This window comes from Chiloscyllium plagiosum, chromosome 9, assembly GCF_004010195.1.
Source record: "Chiloscyllium plagiosum isolate BGI_BamShark_2017 chromosome 9, ASM401019v2, whole genome shotgun sequence".
Taxonomy (NCBI): domain Eukaryota; kingdom Metazoa; phylum Chordata; class Chondrichthyes; order Orectolobiformes; family Hemiscylliidae; genus Chiloscyllium; species Chiloscyllium plagiosum.
The window spans coordinates 78,096,897-78,115,478 of NC_057718.1; the positions used below are offsets into that span (position 1 = coordinate 78,096,897).

The 18,582-nt window shown below is 39.8% G+C and overlaps 1 protein-coding gene across 6 annotated transcripts in view; it reads left to right on the plus strand.

The window, feature by feature from the left end:
• Positions 1 to 18,582, plus strand: part of afdna (afadin, adherens junction formation factor a) — a 240,790-nt gene that overhangs the window by 202,300 nt on the left and 19,908 nt on the right. For 4 of the 6 annotated variants that reach the window (XM_043696286.1, XM_043696285.1, XM_043696281.1 and 1 more), the window contains 4 exons: positions 6,075 to 6,166; positions 7,305 to 7,484; positions 11,217 to 12,266; positions 16,248 to 16,277. In XM_043696286.1, coding sequence (XP_043552221.1) covers positions 6,075 to 6,166; positions 7,305 to 7,484; positions 11,217 to 12,266; positions 16,248 to 16,277 — 1,352 coding nt within the window. The remainder of the gene's footprint in view (positions 1 to 6,074; positions 6,167 to 7,304; positions 7,485 to 11,216; positions 12,267 to 16,247; positions 16,278 to 18,582) is intronic. The other 2 variants (XM_043696283.1, XM_043696284.1) reach the window with 1 other exon arrangement.

Sequence of the window (18,582 nt, forward strand, 5' to 3'; positions counted from 1 at the left end):
GAATGTCTTCAAGGCCGAGATTGATAAATTCTTGTTGTCTCGAGGAATTAAGGGCTACGGGGAGAACGCTGGTAAGTGGAGCTGAAATGCGCATCAGCCATGATTGAATGGCGGAGTGGACTCGATGGGCCGAATGGCCTTACTTCCACTCCTATGTCTTATGGTCTTATGGTCTTATCTAATTGCTGTTACAGAAATGGAGCTGCAGGGTGAGCAAGGTTGGGAACTGATGAATGGGATTGAACAAAGGTGGTACAGTAATCATGGAATCTTCAATCTACATACAGACAAGATAAATGTTCATTAGCAGTAACACTGTGGACGCCAATCCTTACTGTGTACACAAGATGGCATTCTAGATCAGTATGTCAAGGAACTAACTAGACAATGCACTACTTTTAAATCTAGTGTTGTGCAGTAAGAAAAGGCAAATTAATAATTTTGTAAAGGAGCATCTTTGAAAGAGTGACCCTAATGAGAAAAACAAACTCATGAATTCAGCCCCTTGAGCCTGCTCTGCCTTTCAGTAATATCATGATTGATCTCATTGTAACCTCAAATTGGCATTCTTGCCTTCCCCTTGATAATCTTCTGTCCTTTGCTTAACAAGCATCAATGTGTCAGTGCCTTAAAAATATGGAAGAAATCTGCTTCCACCATCTTTTTAGGAATTGTTCTAAAGATTTGTACCCCTTTTGAAAGAGAGAATTTTGCTTCATCTCTACTTTAATCGATGACTCCTAAATTTTGTCATTCCAGAAGAGAAATAAACCTCTCCAAATTTGCCCTGTCAAGACCTCTCAAGATCCTGTATGTTTTCATCAAGTCAGAGAGTCTTAGAGATGTACAGCACGGAAACAGACCTTTCGGTCCAACTCGTCCATGCCGACCAGATATCCCAACCCAATCTAGTCCCACCTGTCACCACCTGACCCATATCCCTCCAAACCCTTCTTATTCATATACCCATCCAAATGTCTTTTAAATGTTGCAATTGTACTAGCCTCCATCACTTCCTCTGGCAGCTCATTCCATACACACACCACCCTCTGCGTGAAAAGGTTGCCCTTCTTTCCCCCCTCACCCGAAACCTATGCCCTCTAGTTCTGGACTTCCCCACCCCCAGGTAAAAGACTTTGTCTATTTATCCTATCCATACCCCTCATGATTTTATAAACCTCTAGAAAGTCACCCCTCAGCCTCTGATGCTCCAAGGAAAGCGGTCCCAGCCTATTCAACCTCTCCCTTTGGCTCAAATCCTCCAACCCTGGCAACATCAGGGTTGGAGGAATCTTTTCTGAACCCTTTCAAGTCAGCTCTTACTCTTCTAATCTCTGAAAGATACAAGCTGAGCTTGTCCACCCTCTCTTTTATGAAGTCACAATCCTTTCCTCCCACCTGCCCCCATTCCAGCTATTAGCCTAGTAAACTTTATCTGAACCAATCCTTTAGGAATGGAAAAGATTAGTGAAGACAAATATGGGCCTACTATGTGCTGAAACAGAAGAAATATGATGGGAAATAATGGAATTGCAGAGAATCTAAACAAATACTTTGTGTCTGCCTTCATGGAGGAAGACTATAAGAAAGAACCAAGGGACCACTCCCCTCCCATCCTTCCTGTAGCATCTATATCCCAGATTCAAAGTTTGGGAGAAGATTTGTAGCTCGGGTGCTCGTTGTTGTGGTTCTGTTCGCCGAGCTGGGAATTTGTGTTGCAGACGTTTCGTCCCCTGTCTAGGTGACATCCTCAGTGCTTGGGAGCCTCCTGTGAAGCGCTTCTGTGATGTTTCCTCTGACATTTGTAGTGATTTGTATCTGCCGCTTCCAGTTGTCAGTTCCAGCTGTCTGCTGCAGTGGCCGTTATGTTGGGTCCAGGTCGATGTGCTTGTTGATTGAATCTGTGGATGAGTGCCATGCCTCTAGGAATTCCCTGGTTGTTCTCTGTTTGGCTTGCCCGATAATAGTGTTGTCCCAGTCGAACTCATGTTGCTTGTCATCTGAGTGTGTGGCTACTAAGGATAGCTGGTCGTGGCGTTTCGTGGCTAGTTGGTGTTCATGGATGCGGATCGTTAGCGGTCTTCCTGTTTGTCCTATGTAGTTTTTTGTGCAGTCCTTGCATGGGATTTTGTACACTACGTTGGTTTTGCTCGGGTATCGGGTCCTTCATCCTGCTGAGTTGTCTGAGAGTGGCTGTTGGTTTGTGTGCTGTTATGAGTCCTAGTGGTCGCAGTAGTCTGGCTGTCAGTTCAAAAATGTTTTTGATGTATGGTAGTGTGGCTAGTCCTTCGGGTTGTGGCATGTCCTCATTCCGTTGTCTTTCCCTTAGGCATCTGTTGATGAAATTGCGGGGGTATCCGTTTTTGGCGAATACATTCTATATCCCAGAGTATTGAGCTGCCAGTACTGTAGTGTCATTCCCGCCCCTGCAAATATGTTGCTGTAACAGCTATAATCTCCTAGTTGCATGATTCCATTCATACTGAGTTCATCTGCCTTGCCTGTTAGGCCTTTTGCATTAAAATAAATGCAGTTTACTTCATCAATTTTTATTCCCCGCCATGCTATTGCCTGCGTTGTCAATTTAACTTGCTGTCTTTAACATCTCTACGAGCCTCAACCTTCTGTTTTGCCTCACCACTGTTTCGGGTCCCAACCCCCTGCCAGACTTGCTTAAAGCCTCCCAAGTAGCACAAGCAAACCTCTGCTCTGGATATTGGTCCCCTGCCAGTTCAAGTGCAACCCATCCCTCTTATACACGTCACCTCTGTCACAGAAGAGATCCCAATGATCCAAAATTCTGAATCCCTGCCATATGCACCAGCTCCTCAGCTACACATTCATCTCCCCTATCCTCCTACTCCCACTAGCACGTGGCACAGCGGGTAATCCAGTGATTACTCCCCTTTAAGGTCTTGCCTAACGTCCTATGTGCAGGATCTTATCCCTTTTTCTACCTGCTCGTTTGTTCCAATATGTTTAACGACCGTAGTCCCCTTTGAGTATTTGCTGTATCCATTCCAAAGCATCCTTTGCCCAGGGAAAGCAGGGAAGTGACACACCACCCTGGAGTCCTACTCACAGTCGCAGAAACACCTGACTGTGCCCCTAACTAGAGTTCCCCTATCACGATTACTCGCTTGGACTTTGCCATACCCTGCTTTACAGCAGAGCTATTTGTGGTGCCACAAACCTGGCTGCTGCTTGTTCCCCTGAGAGACTATCCTCACACCCTGAACAGTATTTAAAATTCTATACTTGTTTCAGAGGGAATAGCTGAAGGAGACTTCTGCATTACCTGCCTACCTCTGCTGGCAGTCATCCATTTACCTGGCTGAGTCTCTGATGTGACCACCTCTGTGACACTATCTATCACACTCTCTGCTTTTAAATGCATCTCAATGAGCCCAGCTGCTTCTCCAACCAGTACATGCAGTTTGAGAGGAGCTGCCCCCAGTGCAGACATAATTGCTTGGGAACATTTGACTGCCCCCAGATCTTCCACATCCGACAGCAAGAGCATACCACTCCACTGATTACCATCTCTGCCCCTTTAACAATTACCAGACCTTAGGAAGTAAAAGTCTTACCTTGTTGCTGCTCACTGTCCTCAACAAAGTCTGGTGTTCACCCAAGCCCAAATTTAAATCTGCCAGCAGCACTTCCAATGTGAAGCACCCCCTCTCAAAAATGGCTGCTCTGCTATAGCCTGCCTGCCTTTCATTTGCTACCTGGGTGGTCACTTTTTGAATGTTTGGAGTATGCCCGCCCCTTCTGGACCTGTGGAAGTAGTAAGGGAAACCAGACGCAGTAATGCCCCCTTCCCTAACCACACTCACTTAGCTCAACTCCTAGTGTTTTACACTCTACAACTCTCACTTTGTCACTCTGTAACTGGTATTAATTTAAAAAAAGTATTGGAGAAATTAATAGTACCAAAAGGTGATAAATTCTACTGGGCATTACCTACATCCCAGAGTATTGAAAGAAGTGCTGTAGTGATCGAGGATACATTGGTGATGATCATCCATAATTCTATAGGTTCTGATTATGGAACATTTCCTGCAGATTAAAAGGTAGCGAATGTAATCTAATTTTTTTTTAAAAGAGCAAAAGAAAATGGGAAACACATTATAGGAATCCACATTATAGGAGGGATGTGTTTACACTGGAGAGGGTGCAGTAGAGATTTATGTAGAATATTGCCTGGGCTGAAGAGAAATTGGATAGACTGGGACAAAAACACAAATTGCCGGAGAAGCTCAACAGGTCTGGCAGCATCTGTGGACAGAAAGCAGAGTTAATGTTTTGAGTCCAGTGACCCTTTTCAAATGGGGTTGTTTCTCTTGGAGCAGAAGAAATTGAAGGGAGCATGATTCAAATGTGTAGAATTGTGAGGGGCATAGACAAGGAAGAAACCTTTCTCCTTGGAAAAGGGTTCAATAATCAGGGTCATAGATTTAAGGTAAGGTACAGGAGGTACACTGGGGATGTGAGGAAAATTATTTTCACCCGGAGAGTGATAGGAATCTATAAGTCACTGCAAATAAGTATGGTAAAGGTAGCAACCCTCGCAACATTTAAGTAATATTTAGATGTAGACTTGCGATGCCAAGGCAAACAAGGCAATGGGCCGTATGATGGAAAATGGAATTTGAATAGAACCATTACAGACTCGATGGATCAACAGGGTTTTTTTTCCCCCGCTGTGTTGTAGACCCCTATAACTCTCAGATCGCTTAGCCTGACATTAGTGGAGGGAAAAGAATGCTAGAATCAAAATAAAACGTCGTAATTGTACATTTTTAGTAATGATCTAATTGGACAAATCAGCATTGATTTATTGAAGGGAAAGTGGACAAACCTGTTGGGGAGTTCTTAAGGATGTAACTAGCAGAACAGATAAGGATTTGGATTTTTCAGAAGGTTTTTGATACGGTAAATATACTCCTTTTGAGGCTTGGTAAATTGGAAGCATTTGTAGTTTGGCAAGCAATCTTGTCTTATATTCAGTGCTCTGTTGTACCTGGCATAATTTGGGGCTCCCACTTTTGATTTCTATTCATTCCTGGTTTTCTAAATCAGGAATGTAAGACCTCTTCTCTGAATGTCCCTATTTATTGGTCCTGATGTACTGGAAAATTTGGCATGGAAGTAGAATAGCATTATGGATTCAAATCTGTAAATTCAGAAATACTTGGTTTGCCTAATTAAGGGTCCATTGTAACTATTGTTTTTTGCCTTGTACAGCTGAACCACCAGTGGTTGTGGCTGCACTCCCCCAGATGAGCCGTCACTCTAGCTAGTATTCAGGACTAAATACAAATTGACGTTGCAGTCCAGGATTCCCGGACTACCTGGCTGATCTGACTACGTTGAGTGTCTGGCCACCCTTTCCCTTTCTACCCATCCTTCAACTCTGAAATGACAGCAACACATTGTGGATGTAGCAGATTGATGCTGTCTGCTGCTGTTCAAGCACTGAAACCCAGATGTCAAGCTGCTCAGTTGGCAACCGTTCCTGCACATATTGCCCAGGGCATAGGCTTCCTGGAGTTTGCAATTAAAACAGCATAGGCACCCCATGGAGCTGAGGAATCCTGCCACACTTTTTATTAGGCTATCTGAACAGAAGTGAACAAGACTTATTGAAGATTTTTGTATTGACTCTGAGACTTGCACTCACATAACTATGTCACTTGCCCTGGCCGCAGCTGATCTCTTTAAAGCATGTGCTCCTCATCATTGGGTTCTCTGGACAACTGATCCCCAACCTGTTTTTCTCGCGCTCCATTTTTTGGTGTTGATTTGTTTTTTCACTGCTCATTGATTCCCTGTCTCTGTTTTCAGTACTGTCCAGTACTCTCTTCCCTCAGGCTTACACTGACAAAAAAAAATGTATCTGCTTTGTTGAGCAGTTGTGATGCCAACTATTTGTCATCAAGTATCAGTCTTAAAAATTCATACGCAGCTATTTTATAAGAAGTTTCTTGTTTGTGTTGTGCATAAGAAATTCAGGCATTGATGTATGAAGTAAATAATTGATGCTGTTAATTCTGTTTTTGGATGAGAAGACCAACCTCCAAGTCCTGGTGTCAAGCCTGTTTATTCTACCGCACCTACCTCAAAGATTCAGTCAGTCTCCACGGGGAACCTTTGCGCAGAGGTTAGTATTTTACGTAGGTTATCGGAAACAGCTATTTTAATCTGTTTTTTAAAAAAATTGCAAAGTTTTAAATGTTAAATTTATACTAGCAATGGAACACCCCCCCCAAATATCATCATCCTCTTTTTAGTCACTCATGGGATGTGGATGTTGCTGGCTGGGCTAGCATTTATTGCCTATTCCTAATTGCTCTTGAGAAGGTAGTGAACTGCTGCTGTCCATTTGTTGTTGATAGATAGACAATGCTTTTAGGGAGGGAGTTCCAGGATTTTGACCCAGCAACAGTAAAGGAACGGTGGTGTATTTACAAGTCATGATGATGATGACGACAACCTTTCTGGAAGTAGCCATGCAGATGGTGAGCCACCCAGCAGTGACAGGAATACAGTCAAACTAATTAGCCATTTAACACTGAGTATTGTAGAAACATAGCAATGTTTTATAGTGGCATGTAGATGCCGCCGTCCCCACCCCCAATGTGTCTGCTCCCAAGCAATTGAGAAAGCAACTGCAAAGAGGAAATTTGAGGGTGACATATAGTTAAAGGAGATCTAAATATTTCACAGAAAATGTTAAAGGTTGCTTTCTTCTCGTACCATGGTGTTACTAGTAAGTATGGAATTCCTGGAGAAGGTGGTCATGGTCACGGGTCCAATGTGCTAGTGTTAACATCTCCGGCATATATCCACCAGTTCTGCTTGTGTCTCAGCAGGGTTACCACTGGTTATAGTGTGGGCTACCAGCCATCTTGCAGTGGGCTATGACCCCTGTCCCTGCAATCCAACCAGCATTCACAATGGGATTGTAAAGGTTGAACTTTAACCTCTGCTTATGGATAGCTAGCGATTATTTTTTAGGAAAAGTCTTTGCTGTGTTTTGTAAATATGGAAATGGGAGTTATTTTCATCCGTACTCCTCACCTATAAGGTTGAACAGCTGATTTGACACAGTTCTTAGAACAGAATCTATAATGCTAAATGCCCTTTTTTAAAGAGGTCTTTTATAAAAGTTCAATAACAATCATATATATTATGTATGATATATTTCCTGTAGCTTCTAAACTATTTATGTTTGATATTTTTAATTCATATATCATTAATGAATGCTTCAATTAAATAAATTGCTAATTCTCCTTTAGGAGCAAGTATTGCCTACAAGACCTGAAGCCTATCCAATTCCCACGCAAACATATGCCAGGGAATATTTCACTTTCCCAACATCTAGATCCCAAGACAGAGTGAGTCCTGTGCCTGGACAGTGGCAACACTATGATGACAGAACAATGATGCAGGAGCAGACATTCAGTGGCACCATACAGGTAAGAGAACAGAATTAAATAGAATAATCATTAGTGTTTTTGATGAAAAAGATTTATAGGTGTGAGGATGAACTGCAGTACTGGTTGCATTTTCTCTTTGTGTTTTAGAATGATTTGTAATTCAGTTTATGATAACTTCTGGTTACAAATGTATTAGTACAACATTTCTCCAAATACAGCAGGTGAGACTGCATTTTAATAATGCTTAATCTGAAAAGCTGTTTATCAACTACCCGGAGACTAAAGGGAAATAAAAAATGAATGATAGCTTCTATAAAATGATCTGTTTTTGATCAAGGCTATTAATGACAGCAAAACTGTTGAGTCTGCTTTAATTTTTGAGTTTAATTATATACTCGTACTTAATTTTGAGTGCACTGTTTTAACTATTCTCAAGGAGTATCTTAACTGGTTAAAAACTTGATACTACTTCATTGAAAATTCAGCGAACCTAAGTCTGTATAACCACCTTCTCTTAAAGGATACTCATAAATCTAAGATTTACCTATTTAGCTGAATGTTTAATAGCTACAGAAATGTCCCACGCAGATCCACTCTCAAGATAGAGAAGAAATTTCAAGTTCAAAAATACAAACTAAGATGAAACAGAAGCTAGAATTGATGAATAAAAACATGAATCGGGCAGAATTAAATTATATAAAATGAGAAATTTACTATTTCATCAGACCCTTGCTAAGGTTGCTAAAATGTTAATTCAACATTGATTGCACTTCAAAATGAATTAATTCATTTGAAATACTTGATGAAATTATAAGGATATGAGAAGGCATTATGTAATTGAAAGCTGCTGCTTTAAAATGAAAGTCAGCAGGAACTGGGTGCTTTGTTCTGGTTCAGTCTCCTATTTTGCTGATGCCACTGGATTTGCAGGGCAATATTGTTGTTCATTTTTAGGATTGTACATGGTGACTTTGGAGTACATTCATTTTAACCGACAGCGTGGACTGGATATTGCCTAGGTTTAACTGCAGATCGAAAAATCAGTATACTATTTGTCAATTACAGGACGTAGTTTATGTAACTAAGTGACTCTGTCTCCAGCAAGTTGGGTGAATCTATGAATGAGAGTCTGGTTTTCACCTCTGTAACATTTAGTATAGCTCAGCCTAAAATGAAGTGTCTTTGTTAGCCACATTGGTTAGGTGTGAATGGCTTTGAATGTGAGGTTATAACAAATTGTCTTTACTAGAGTCCTAACTGACAATGTTATTGGTCATAGCACAATTGGAAAATGACCACAACTATACTTTTGTAGCTGGAGGAGAAACAAGGGATAGAATAGATGGAACTTGATTGCGCCAAATTTAGTGATACATTCTGTTCTGATATAACTCGATAGTTTGGTTCTCGTGTGATCTTGTGTTATAAGAAAATCACGCAATAGCCACCTCATTTAAACTAATGAGGCCTGAATCATGTTAGAGCCAATACAGGTAAGGAAAGTTTGCGTTCTGTAAATAATGGTCTAAATTCTTCAATAATGTTAAAGCCAATTCATATTGAAGAAACACAAGTTCTACAAGTAGAACCAGTTGTACTTAATGCTGATATGTGGTACCTAGAGTCAGAACAGTTCTATTTTATGACAAAGGTATTTTAAAAGTGTTTCTAAAGTGTCCTGTTTCAATTCTGCAGTAGCATTCCCTGATAGGTGCTTGCTTTCATTAACTAACTAGCTTATTTTGCTCACATTCGCTTCTTACATTAAGTGGGAGTAGAGATGTTTTTCTTTAACATCACCAATCTGTATGGAACAGTTGAATAACAGAAGAAGTGACTGTTTGCTAAGATAAGTGTGTCCAAAGATTCCATGCATACTTTTGATTAAGATGCACGTATTTAGTACATCTGTTCCTTTGAAGTTTGAGAAATATACCTAAAATATTTTCATAATATTTAAAGTATATCAATTAAATTCTACACGGATAGAATACGTCTTAATTAGCTGTTAAAAATTGATGATTAGAAAAATGTAACTGAGGTAACTTATGTAAGTTTGAAAGTATAGCCTCCTTTGCTTATCTTTATGCATCTCTGTAGGAGCTGTGAAGTGGGGGCGACACATGAGAAAATCTGGAAGCCGTAGTTTCCTTAATATAACAGTAATTTATTTTGTATGAACAGTGCAACCTGAGGAGAAATTTTAGACCAGCTTAAAAACAGTATGAATAAAATAATTTGGGGCAGAAAGAACCAGAATTATTACTGAAACAAATGTTTGTGTTATATTGTGCTGCTAACTATTGGAGGTGCAGCATAATGTAGCTACGATGAAGATTATTCACATTTGTGGCAGTACAAATATAATTTGAGTTAATGCAGTAATGAGAGATGAACAATTTACTATCTCTGATTTAAATTTGTTGTAGAAATGTAAAGCCCTGCTGTACAGCATGATGGGCTTCCATCTTATTTTGATCCATCAAAACTTGATAGAACTGGACAAATATTAGGGTAACAACTGCTCAGTAACAGTTAGCATGCTAATGTTATGCATTGCAACCTAAATATTATGCTTCATTCCCTGGAACTGCTTCACCATTGGTCAAAGGCAACAATTGCCAGCAGTAGGTTTTGATTTTAGTTTCGACTGTGTTGTGTGTCAACAGTAAATCTTCGGTTATTATGAATGTCTTTGGTAATAGTGTTCTTGCACCTTGACTATTTAACCATATAACAGCCACTTAACTCAGTACACATTGGAAAACAGTGTTTATCACGTGATTAATTGTTTTCTAGGTTTTTCTCTCTCTCTGTGTCTCTCTCTGTGTCTGTGTCTGTCTGAACCCCCCCGCCCCCACCTCTCTCTCTGACCCCCGCGTACCAATCTTAATGGGAATAATAATTCATACAACACAAGAAGAGGGTGCTGATCAGTTGTCAAGTGGACTCTGATTAACAGAGGTGTTGCCACAGAGAATGCACCAGGGAATGGTTAACAAGACTTGGTATTCTTGCAAATAAAAACTGAAAGAACTGCAGAATAGAAATTGCTGGAAAAGCTCAGCAGATCTGGCAGCATCTGTGGAGAGAAAACTTAACATTTGGTTGGTGACCCTTTTGCAATTCTGTTCTTATGAGTGCAGTTGAAAAGCTTCTTTGCCTCTTTCAAAAATTGAGTTCTATAATACCAAGTGACTTTTTAGATTAATTTTGTATTATTGATTAAACTTCAGTGTGCTGCCAATTAACAATTATAAGTAATCTCCTGTGAAATTGCTCAAAGATTCAAATAAATGAAGAGGAGGTGCTGGTGTTGGACTGGGGTGGACAACGTTAAAAATCACAACACCAGGTTATAGTCCAACAGATTTATTTGGAACTATTAGCTTTCGGAGCGCCGCTGCTTCATCAGGTAGCAGCAGCCAGAACAGAATTGTGTTTTAGAATTTTTTTGAGCTAATTTTACATTTCCATAACTTGAACAAAAAGCCATGGAAGTACTTTGAACAAAATGTATCCCTCCTTCATTCTCCTGCACCCTAGGTGGTTCTCTGATATGAAGTGGCTAGTACCACTAAATTAGGATCTAGTTTGCTACAGTGGTAGGGTTTCTAATTATGTGCAAGTTAATAGCAAGACTTTAAACTGCTTTAAATTAACGTATTTGCAGTTCTTAAAATATTTCAGCTGTGAAATATTTATTTTTACATGTTCAAAACAACAAATTTTAGCATGTATGTTCATTATGTATTTTTAATTCCATAACAGCGTGGAACTCGTTCACAAGAAGAATTGCACGAGACAAAAGCTTTCCACCCAGAAAAATTGCGACAGGAAGATATGCTTCGTAGAGATACAGAATACCAGAAAGACTTGGATCGAAAGCCAGATGTATGGGCTCATCAGATTACCTCAATGGATTCAAGTGCATCAGGTCAAGAGCAGCTGAACTACTCTTCAAAATCTCTCCCACCAAGTGCAATTGCTCCTCATAAAAGTGGGCCTGGACGCTGGAAAACTCCAGCTCCAAATCAGGCTACTCCAGTTGCGGTTTCCCAGCCCATCCGAATGGAAAATCAGTTGCCACCACCCCCACCTCCTCCACCAGTACATTATGCAGTTGACTTTGATAATTCCCATAGTGACCTACCCCTACCACCGCCACCACCACCACCACCTGCTTCACAAGGATCAAATCCAAGCTCTGTGGTTGATCGTAGAAAACGAGAAGATCAGCAGCGTTGGTATGAAAAAGAAAAAGCACGGTTGGAGGAAGAGCGGGACAGGAAACGCCGTGAACAGGACAGGAAAATTGGCCAAATGAGGGGTCCACCGCCTTTGCACATAACTCCATCTCAACCTGTTCATGTTACTCCAGTAATCCAGCAAACAAGGCCAGAAAAAATGGCTAGTCTATCACGACCTCAAGATACAGTAATCCGTGAACTACAGCCTCAGCAACAGCCTCGCACTATTGAGCGCAGGGACTTGCAATACATTACAATTAGCAAAGAACAGATGCCTGGGAGTGATAGTCTTTCGCCTGATCCCTGGAAACGTGATGCAAAGGAGAAAATGGAGAAACAACAACAGCAACACCTCTTGGAGATGCTCAGCAAAGAGATACAGGAGCTACAGAACAAGCCCGATCGTACATCTGAGGAGAATGACCGTCTTCGCAAACTTATGCTTGAGTGGCAGTTTCAAAAGCGGCTACAGGAGTCCAAAGAGAAGGATGATGATGATGAAGAGGAAGAAGATGATGATGTTGATGCAACACTTATCATGCAAAGATTGGAAGTGGAAAGGCGGGCAAGGGTAAGGAGAATAAAATTAGACTTCGTTTCTGTTCATTTCTGAAAATGTTTATTCTAATCTTTTTTGGCTTAAACATGGGTGTCCCAAATATAGCATGTTTAGTAGTGAACTATTTAATCATATTTTCTGGTCTTCCTTCTATAGGAAGAATTTTGTGAAAATTGCAATGGTTCAGAAAAGATTTGCAAGAATGTTGCCAGGGTTGGAAGTTTGAGCTATGGGAGAGGCTGAATAGGCTGGGGCTGTTTTTCCCAAGAGCATCAGAGACTGAGGAATGACTTTTTATAGAGATTTATAAAATCATGAGGGGCATGGATAAGGTAAATAGACTCGGTCTTTTCCCTGGGTTGGGGGAATCCAGAATTAGAGAGTATAAGTTTAGGGTGAGAGGGGAAAGATTTAAAAGGGACCTAAGGGGCAATATTTTCATGCAACGGGTGGTGAATTAATGGAATGAGCTGCCAGTAGAAGGATGGAAGTTAGTACAATCAACACTTAAAAGGCATCTGGATGGGTGTATGAATAAGAAGAGTGTAGAGAAATGGGCCAAGTGCTGGCAAATGGGCCTGGATTACTTTAGGATGTCTGGTTGGCATGAGTTTTTCTGATGCGTCTGATTCCATGCTGTACCTCACTTTGACTCGGAGTCTTAAGTGTCTCCATAAGTGAGTCACTGCAGGCAGTTTCAATGTTTCCTTTTGTCATGTAAAGTATTTGCTTAAAATCATTTGAAGGATGACTATATCAGAAGATACCTTTGAAAAGGCATAAATAATTTGCAGATTATTATAAATAAAATAGTCCAATGACATAGCAAAATATCAAGAATAATGCTCTCTTTAGCTTAGTTATGCTTCATTTCTGTGAAGGAAAATTGAGTATCCTCTAATTGAAAAGTCAGTCATCCTTTTAGGATTCTATCTTCTATATGTTTCAATACATTTAATCTTTGTACATTAACAATATCAAGTCTTAAAAACATAGCAAAAAATTATTAATTCAAATAACCACTGGACAGGTACACAATCCTTTATCCGAAAAGCTCTGAAATTCTTTTCGTGGAGTACAGAGCGTCATTTTGGCGTGCGAGCAGGTGACCCAACTCATTCGACCCACATCACTCAGATGCGATGTGGTGGCATGGCCCAGCACTGGCGGGCATCAGTTGTGTTTCAGTGCTCGTACTATTCACGCGTACGTCTGCTGTAGGTAATACTTTTTTTATTTCACTGTGAAAATGTCATTTATTCCGAAATCTGAAAAACTCCAAAAAAACAGCTAACCCCAAGATTTTCAGATAAAGGATTATGTAGCTGTAGTTGGGTTTGTGTTAATCCGGACTATTTGAGTTGTCAAAATCACTGCCATTCATTCCAGGTAGTAAATCCAGCAATTCAGCAACAGTCTTAGAAGCTACTGCATTGCCAACCAACCATATAATTGCTGATTATATTAAGCAAGACGAAACAGGGCTTAGATTTCTATTAAAAACCTATTTACAGCTTACAATTTCGACATTTATTTTAAATATAATGTTACAGCATAAAAAGATAATTCTGAATAGTTCAGAAGTTTCTAATTTGCTGCATTCTGCTTCATTCCATGGAAAAACTGAAGAGTGCTGTCATTTTGACCATATTTGTTTTTGTCTCGGAACTTAACTTCAGGATTTAGAACTCTTTTTTTTTCCGCTAGAGTTTTAGCTGTAGCTGGACGTAACTTTTTTTAAATTTTGTCCACTGTGTGCAACTGATTTTTTTTTCTCTTCTCATCCATCAACTTCTGTCCAAAAAAGGTTGCAGCTAGCCTATTTTGTCAGATCTGTTGACAAATCTGAAAAGGTTCCACAGGGTAGACTGGTTAGTAAGGTTGCATGATGTGGAATCCAGGGAGAGCTCGCCAATTGGATACAAATTTGACAGTAGGAAACAGTTGTTCAGACTGGACATCTGTGACCAGAAGTGTGCCACAGGGATTGGATCCATTGTTGTCGATCACATAAATGATTTGGATGAGAATATGGCATGGTTAATAAATTTGCAAGTGAGACCAAAACTAGTAGTCAAGTGGACAGTGAAGAAGATTATCTAAGAGAACAGTGTGATCTTGTTTAACTGGGCCAATGAGCTGAGGACTGACCGTTCAATTTAGATAAATGCAAGGTGTTGCATTTTGGTAAGACAACCAGGGCAAGACTTGCACAGTTAGTGTGTGGGCCATGGGGAATGTTGTCGAACAGAGACATCTTGGACTACAGAAATATAGTTTATTGCAAGTGGCATCAGTTAGGGTAGTGAAGAATGTGTTTGGCACGCTTGCTTTCATTGGTCAGAGCATTGAGCACAGGAAGTGGGGTGTCACATTATGGCTGTAGCAGATATTGGCAAGGCCACATTTGGAGTACTGCATAAAATTCCAGTTGCCCTGCTATCGGAAGGATGGTATTAAACTGGAAAGTGTGCAAAATGGAAGCAGCATGGTAAATCTAAGATTGGAGGGTTTGAGTTATACAGATAGGCCTGGACTTTTTTCCCCTGGAGTGTAGGAGGCTGAGGGGTGATCTTTATAGAGGTTTACAAAATTATAAGGGAGTTAGATAAGGTGAATAGCTAAAGTCTTTTCCCCTGGGTAGGGGATTCCAAAACTAAGCAGCATAAGTTGAAGTTGAGAAGGGAAAGATTTAAGAGGGGACTGAAAGGCAACTTTTTTTTAAAAAGAGAGGGTGATACATATATGAAATGAGCTTCCAGAGGAAATGCTAGAGATGAGTACAGTTACAAAATTTAAAAGACATTTGGACAGATACGGGAATGGACAAGGTTTAGAGGGATATGGACTAAATGCAGGCAAATGAGGTCAGTTGGATGAGTTGGACCAAAGGGTCTGTTACTATGCTATATGATTCTGTCTTGACCTTTTGTAGCTGTCATACCTACTGTACTTTTTCCCCTACTCCTTCTAGGAAATCTTATCTACCACATCAGTTGAACTTGCCAATTCTCAAACACATGATCATGTCTTGAACTATTTCCAGACCCCCCTTCCCAATTTCTTTCATAGCCAAATTCCCTTCTCATTCACTCATTGACCTATTTATTTACCCAATTCTGTATTAGTGGTGCTGGAAAAGCACAGCCAAGGAGCTGCCCCACTACCCTTTTCCGTGTGCTTTACAACAAGTTAAGCCCTATTCCTCTTCCCTCCATTCAAACCATGCATATTTGATTTGTGCACCAGTCTTCAATTGCTGCTATTGTCTCTTCTCCACTCCAATTCTAAACGCTATCATGTAAAGCATATTGTGACACCTGTAGAAAGAACTGAGTTGAATGTGAAGAATTACTTGCCTCTACAGTAGATACATTCAGTTAAGGATGAAAACAGGTTCAACAAAAGCTATAGAAGAAAAGATATCAAGACAGTTGAAGAGGCATAGCCCTTTATTATAAGCAACACCATTGAGATGAGCTATAAAACTTTGTTAGATAGTATAATGTTTGTTTAATAAGTATCCACTTTATATGAGAATGTGAGTCCCACAACTGAAATATTAAGTTATCTACTTGTACTATGTGCTTACAAAATCACGTGTTGGAAGGAAAGCCTTCACAAGCAGTTCTGAATAAATATTTGGGAGTGAACAGTCCTACAAATGATCAATTCTATAGACTATTCTCATGCTCACCTTCAAGTTTTATCATTGATTTTTGCTTACTCATAATCCTAAATTATTTTGATTCTTTTTGTGTTTTCTCTCTCTCTCTCTCTCTCTCTCAAGTACTTCTTTAAAAATACATCCTTCTTTCTTATGTCTGTTTTCTTCCACATGTCTGGCACTGAGCTCTTCGCAGTCTAGCAAGAGCTTGTTCACAGAGCAAGATTTTCTAATTTTGTGCCAGAAGTAATGAAATCCGAGCTATGGGTACTGACTGAACTAATGATTTTGCTGCATATTTCTTTTTCTTCTTATCGCTGCCGCAGACTGTTCCAGCCATCTCGGTTCTAGATTTGGTATGTTCTGAAATTTTTCCTCCAGCTAGTTTCCTGCTTGTTTATTCTCTTCTTTGCTAACTTATGTCTGGTTTTGGAGACTGCATCTGGGAACAGTCGCAATTTAGTGTTACATGTGCCTTGTAAATGTGCCAAATATTGATGTTTTATTATTTTCTTTCATTGTGTGTTGTTTTGATCTATATTCTGTTTTTTTGTGGCCTTTTTATTTTAAATAGCATGTTTATGATCTGGATGAACTTTTGAACTGGAATTTTAATGTTTGGGAACAGCATACGTAAAGAGTAGTTCTGTTTTGCAAGCTATTTGTTCTGTTGTCTCTCTTCCATCCCCTTTTGATCTTATGATTGATACCATAATATTTTCATTATATCAACCAGGTTCATGCACTAGCCTATCACAAGTCTTTATTGATATAAGACAAGAGACCCATGGTAAAGTTTGAAGCATTCTCTTGAACAAGCTCTAAACTTCAAAATGAGAACAAATGTTGTAGGTACTCGGCAGATCTGGCAGCATCAGTGGAGAGCCGAGAGTTAGCATTTCAGGTAGTTGACCAGAGACGTGATGGTGCAAAGCAAAAGGATTACATGTAAATCTAATTTTTATCTACACCCTTATCCTTCGTTTTGTTCTCCAGCCCACCCTTCCTCTGTATCCTAGCTTTGCACTTACTTAAAACCTGTAATCTCATTTCTTTTTAGTTCTGATGATCGAATTAACGTGTCGGAGCAATGACCTTTCTTTCTCAACAGATGCTGCTGGGCTGACTGAGTACTCACAGTATTTTCAGTCTTTATATCAGATTTTAAGACTTGCAATATTGTACATTTGACTTCACTACAAAATTCTTGTCATCTTTAAATAGTATCACATTTTCATATGTGGCACAAATTAGCTGTTACGCTGTTTTACTTTTGAAGCAATATTCATTCACTTCATGTTCGAAGATGCAAGTCACTATATTTTTGCCCCCTCTTGTTTTTTTTTTAAACCAAAAGCTAAACAGTAAAATACTACAGAACTGTGCCAAAGCTGAATTTATTTTTTTCATTTCTGTTCCCCTCAATCAACAGAAATGTAGCTCGTATAGGTAATTGAAGTAAGGATTCGACTATGATAAATCAGCCCCACCATGGAGTCATGTATTTGTTGCTTCAGTGTCTTAAGTTGCTGTGGATTTTTTTTGTGATGATACTTTGTCTCCACAACTTTTATGCTCTTTTATCACACTGACCTTAATGCTGTCAACTTCCCTGTTAATGTACTGTCTATATGGAAAGCTTTGTGAATTGTTTTTCAGAAACAAAATTTAGCTTTTCCTTCTATTTGATCAGTATGATTTTGAAGCAATGTCCTTGTAATATATTTTCTACTAAAAATATTAAAACAAATGCAATAATGATGATATAATAGTTTTTGTTTTTACATAGTATGTGCAGTTGTATCTATCTTTACAGTGCCTTTACACGAGCAGCCTAAACCAAAATGTTCCATTTCACTACTTTATTATGATTACTATAAAGTAGTGACTTGAGGTTTATGCAACAAGTCACTACTTAAGAAAGCCGGATGTTGTTTGAAGTAAATTCTGTTAAATTAGTAATTACTGTTTTAATTGAAATGGCTGAACAATTCAGCATTCATTTTACATATGCTCAACCTTTTTTTAAAGTTATTGTTTGTAAATGATTAGTTCAATGATGGGCCTGAAAATTGCTGAGGAATACCAATTCCATCAAGCTTGTTGGTTAATAGAACAATACAGCACAGAACAGGCTCTTCGGCCCACGATGTTGTGCCGAATATTTGTCCTAGCTTAAGCACCCATCCATGTACCTATCCAATTGCTGCTTAAAGGTCACCAATGATTCTGACTCTGCCACTCCCACAGGCAGCGGATTCCATGCCCCCACCACTCTCTGGGTAAAGAACCTACCCCTGACATCCCCCCTATACCTTCCACCCTTCACCTTAAATTTATGTCCCCTTGTAACACACTGTTGTACCCAGGGAAAAGGTTTCTGACTGTCTACTCTATCAATTCCTCTGATAATCTTATAAACCTTTATCAAGTCACCCCTCATCCTTTGCCGTTCCAATGAGAAAAGGCCTAGCACTCTCAACCTATCCTCGTACGACCTATTCTCCATTCCAGGCAACATCCTGGTAAATCTTCTCTGCACCCCCTCCAAAGCCTCCACATCTTTCCTAAAGTGAGGCGACAAGAACTGCACACAGTACTCCAAATGCGGCCTAACCAAAGTCCTGTACAGTTGCAACATCACTTCACGACTCTGGAATT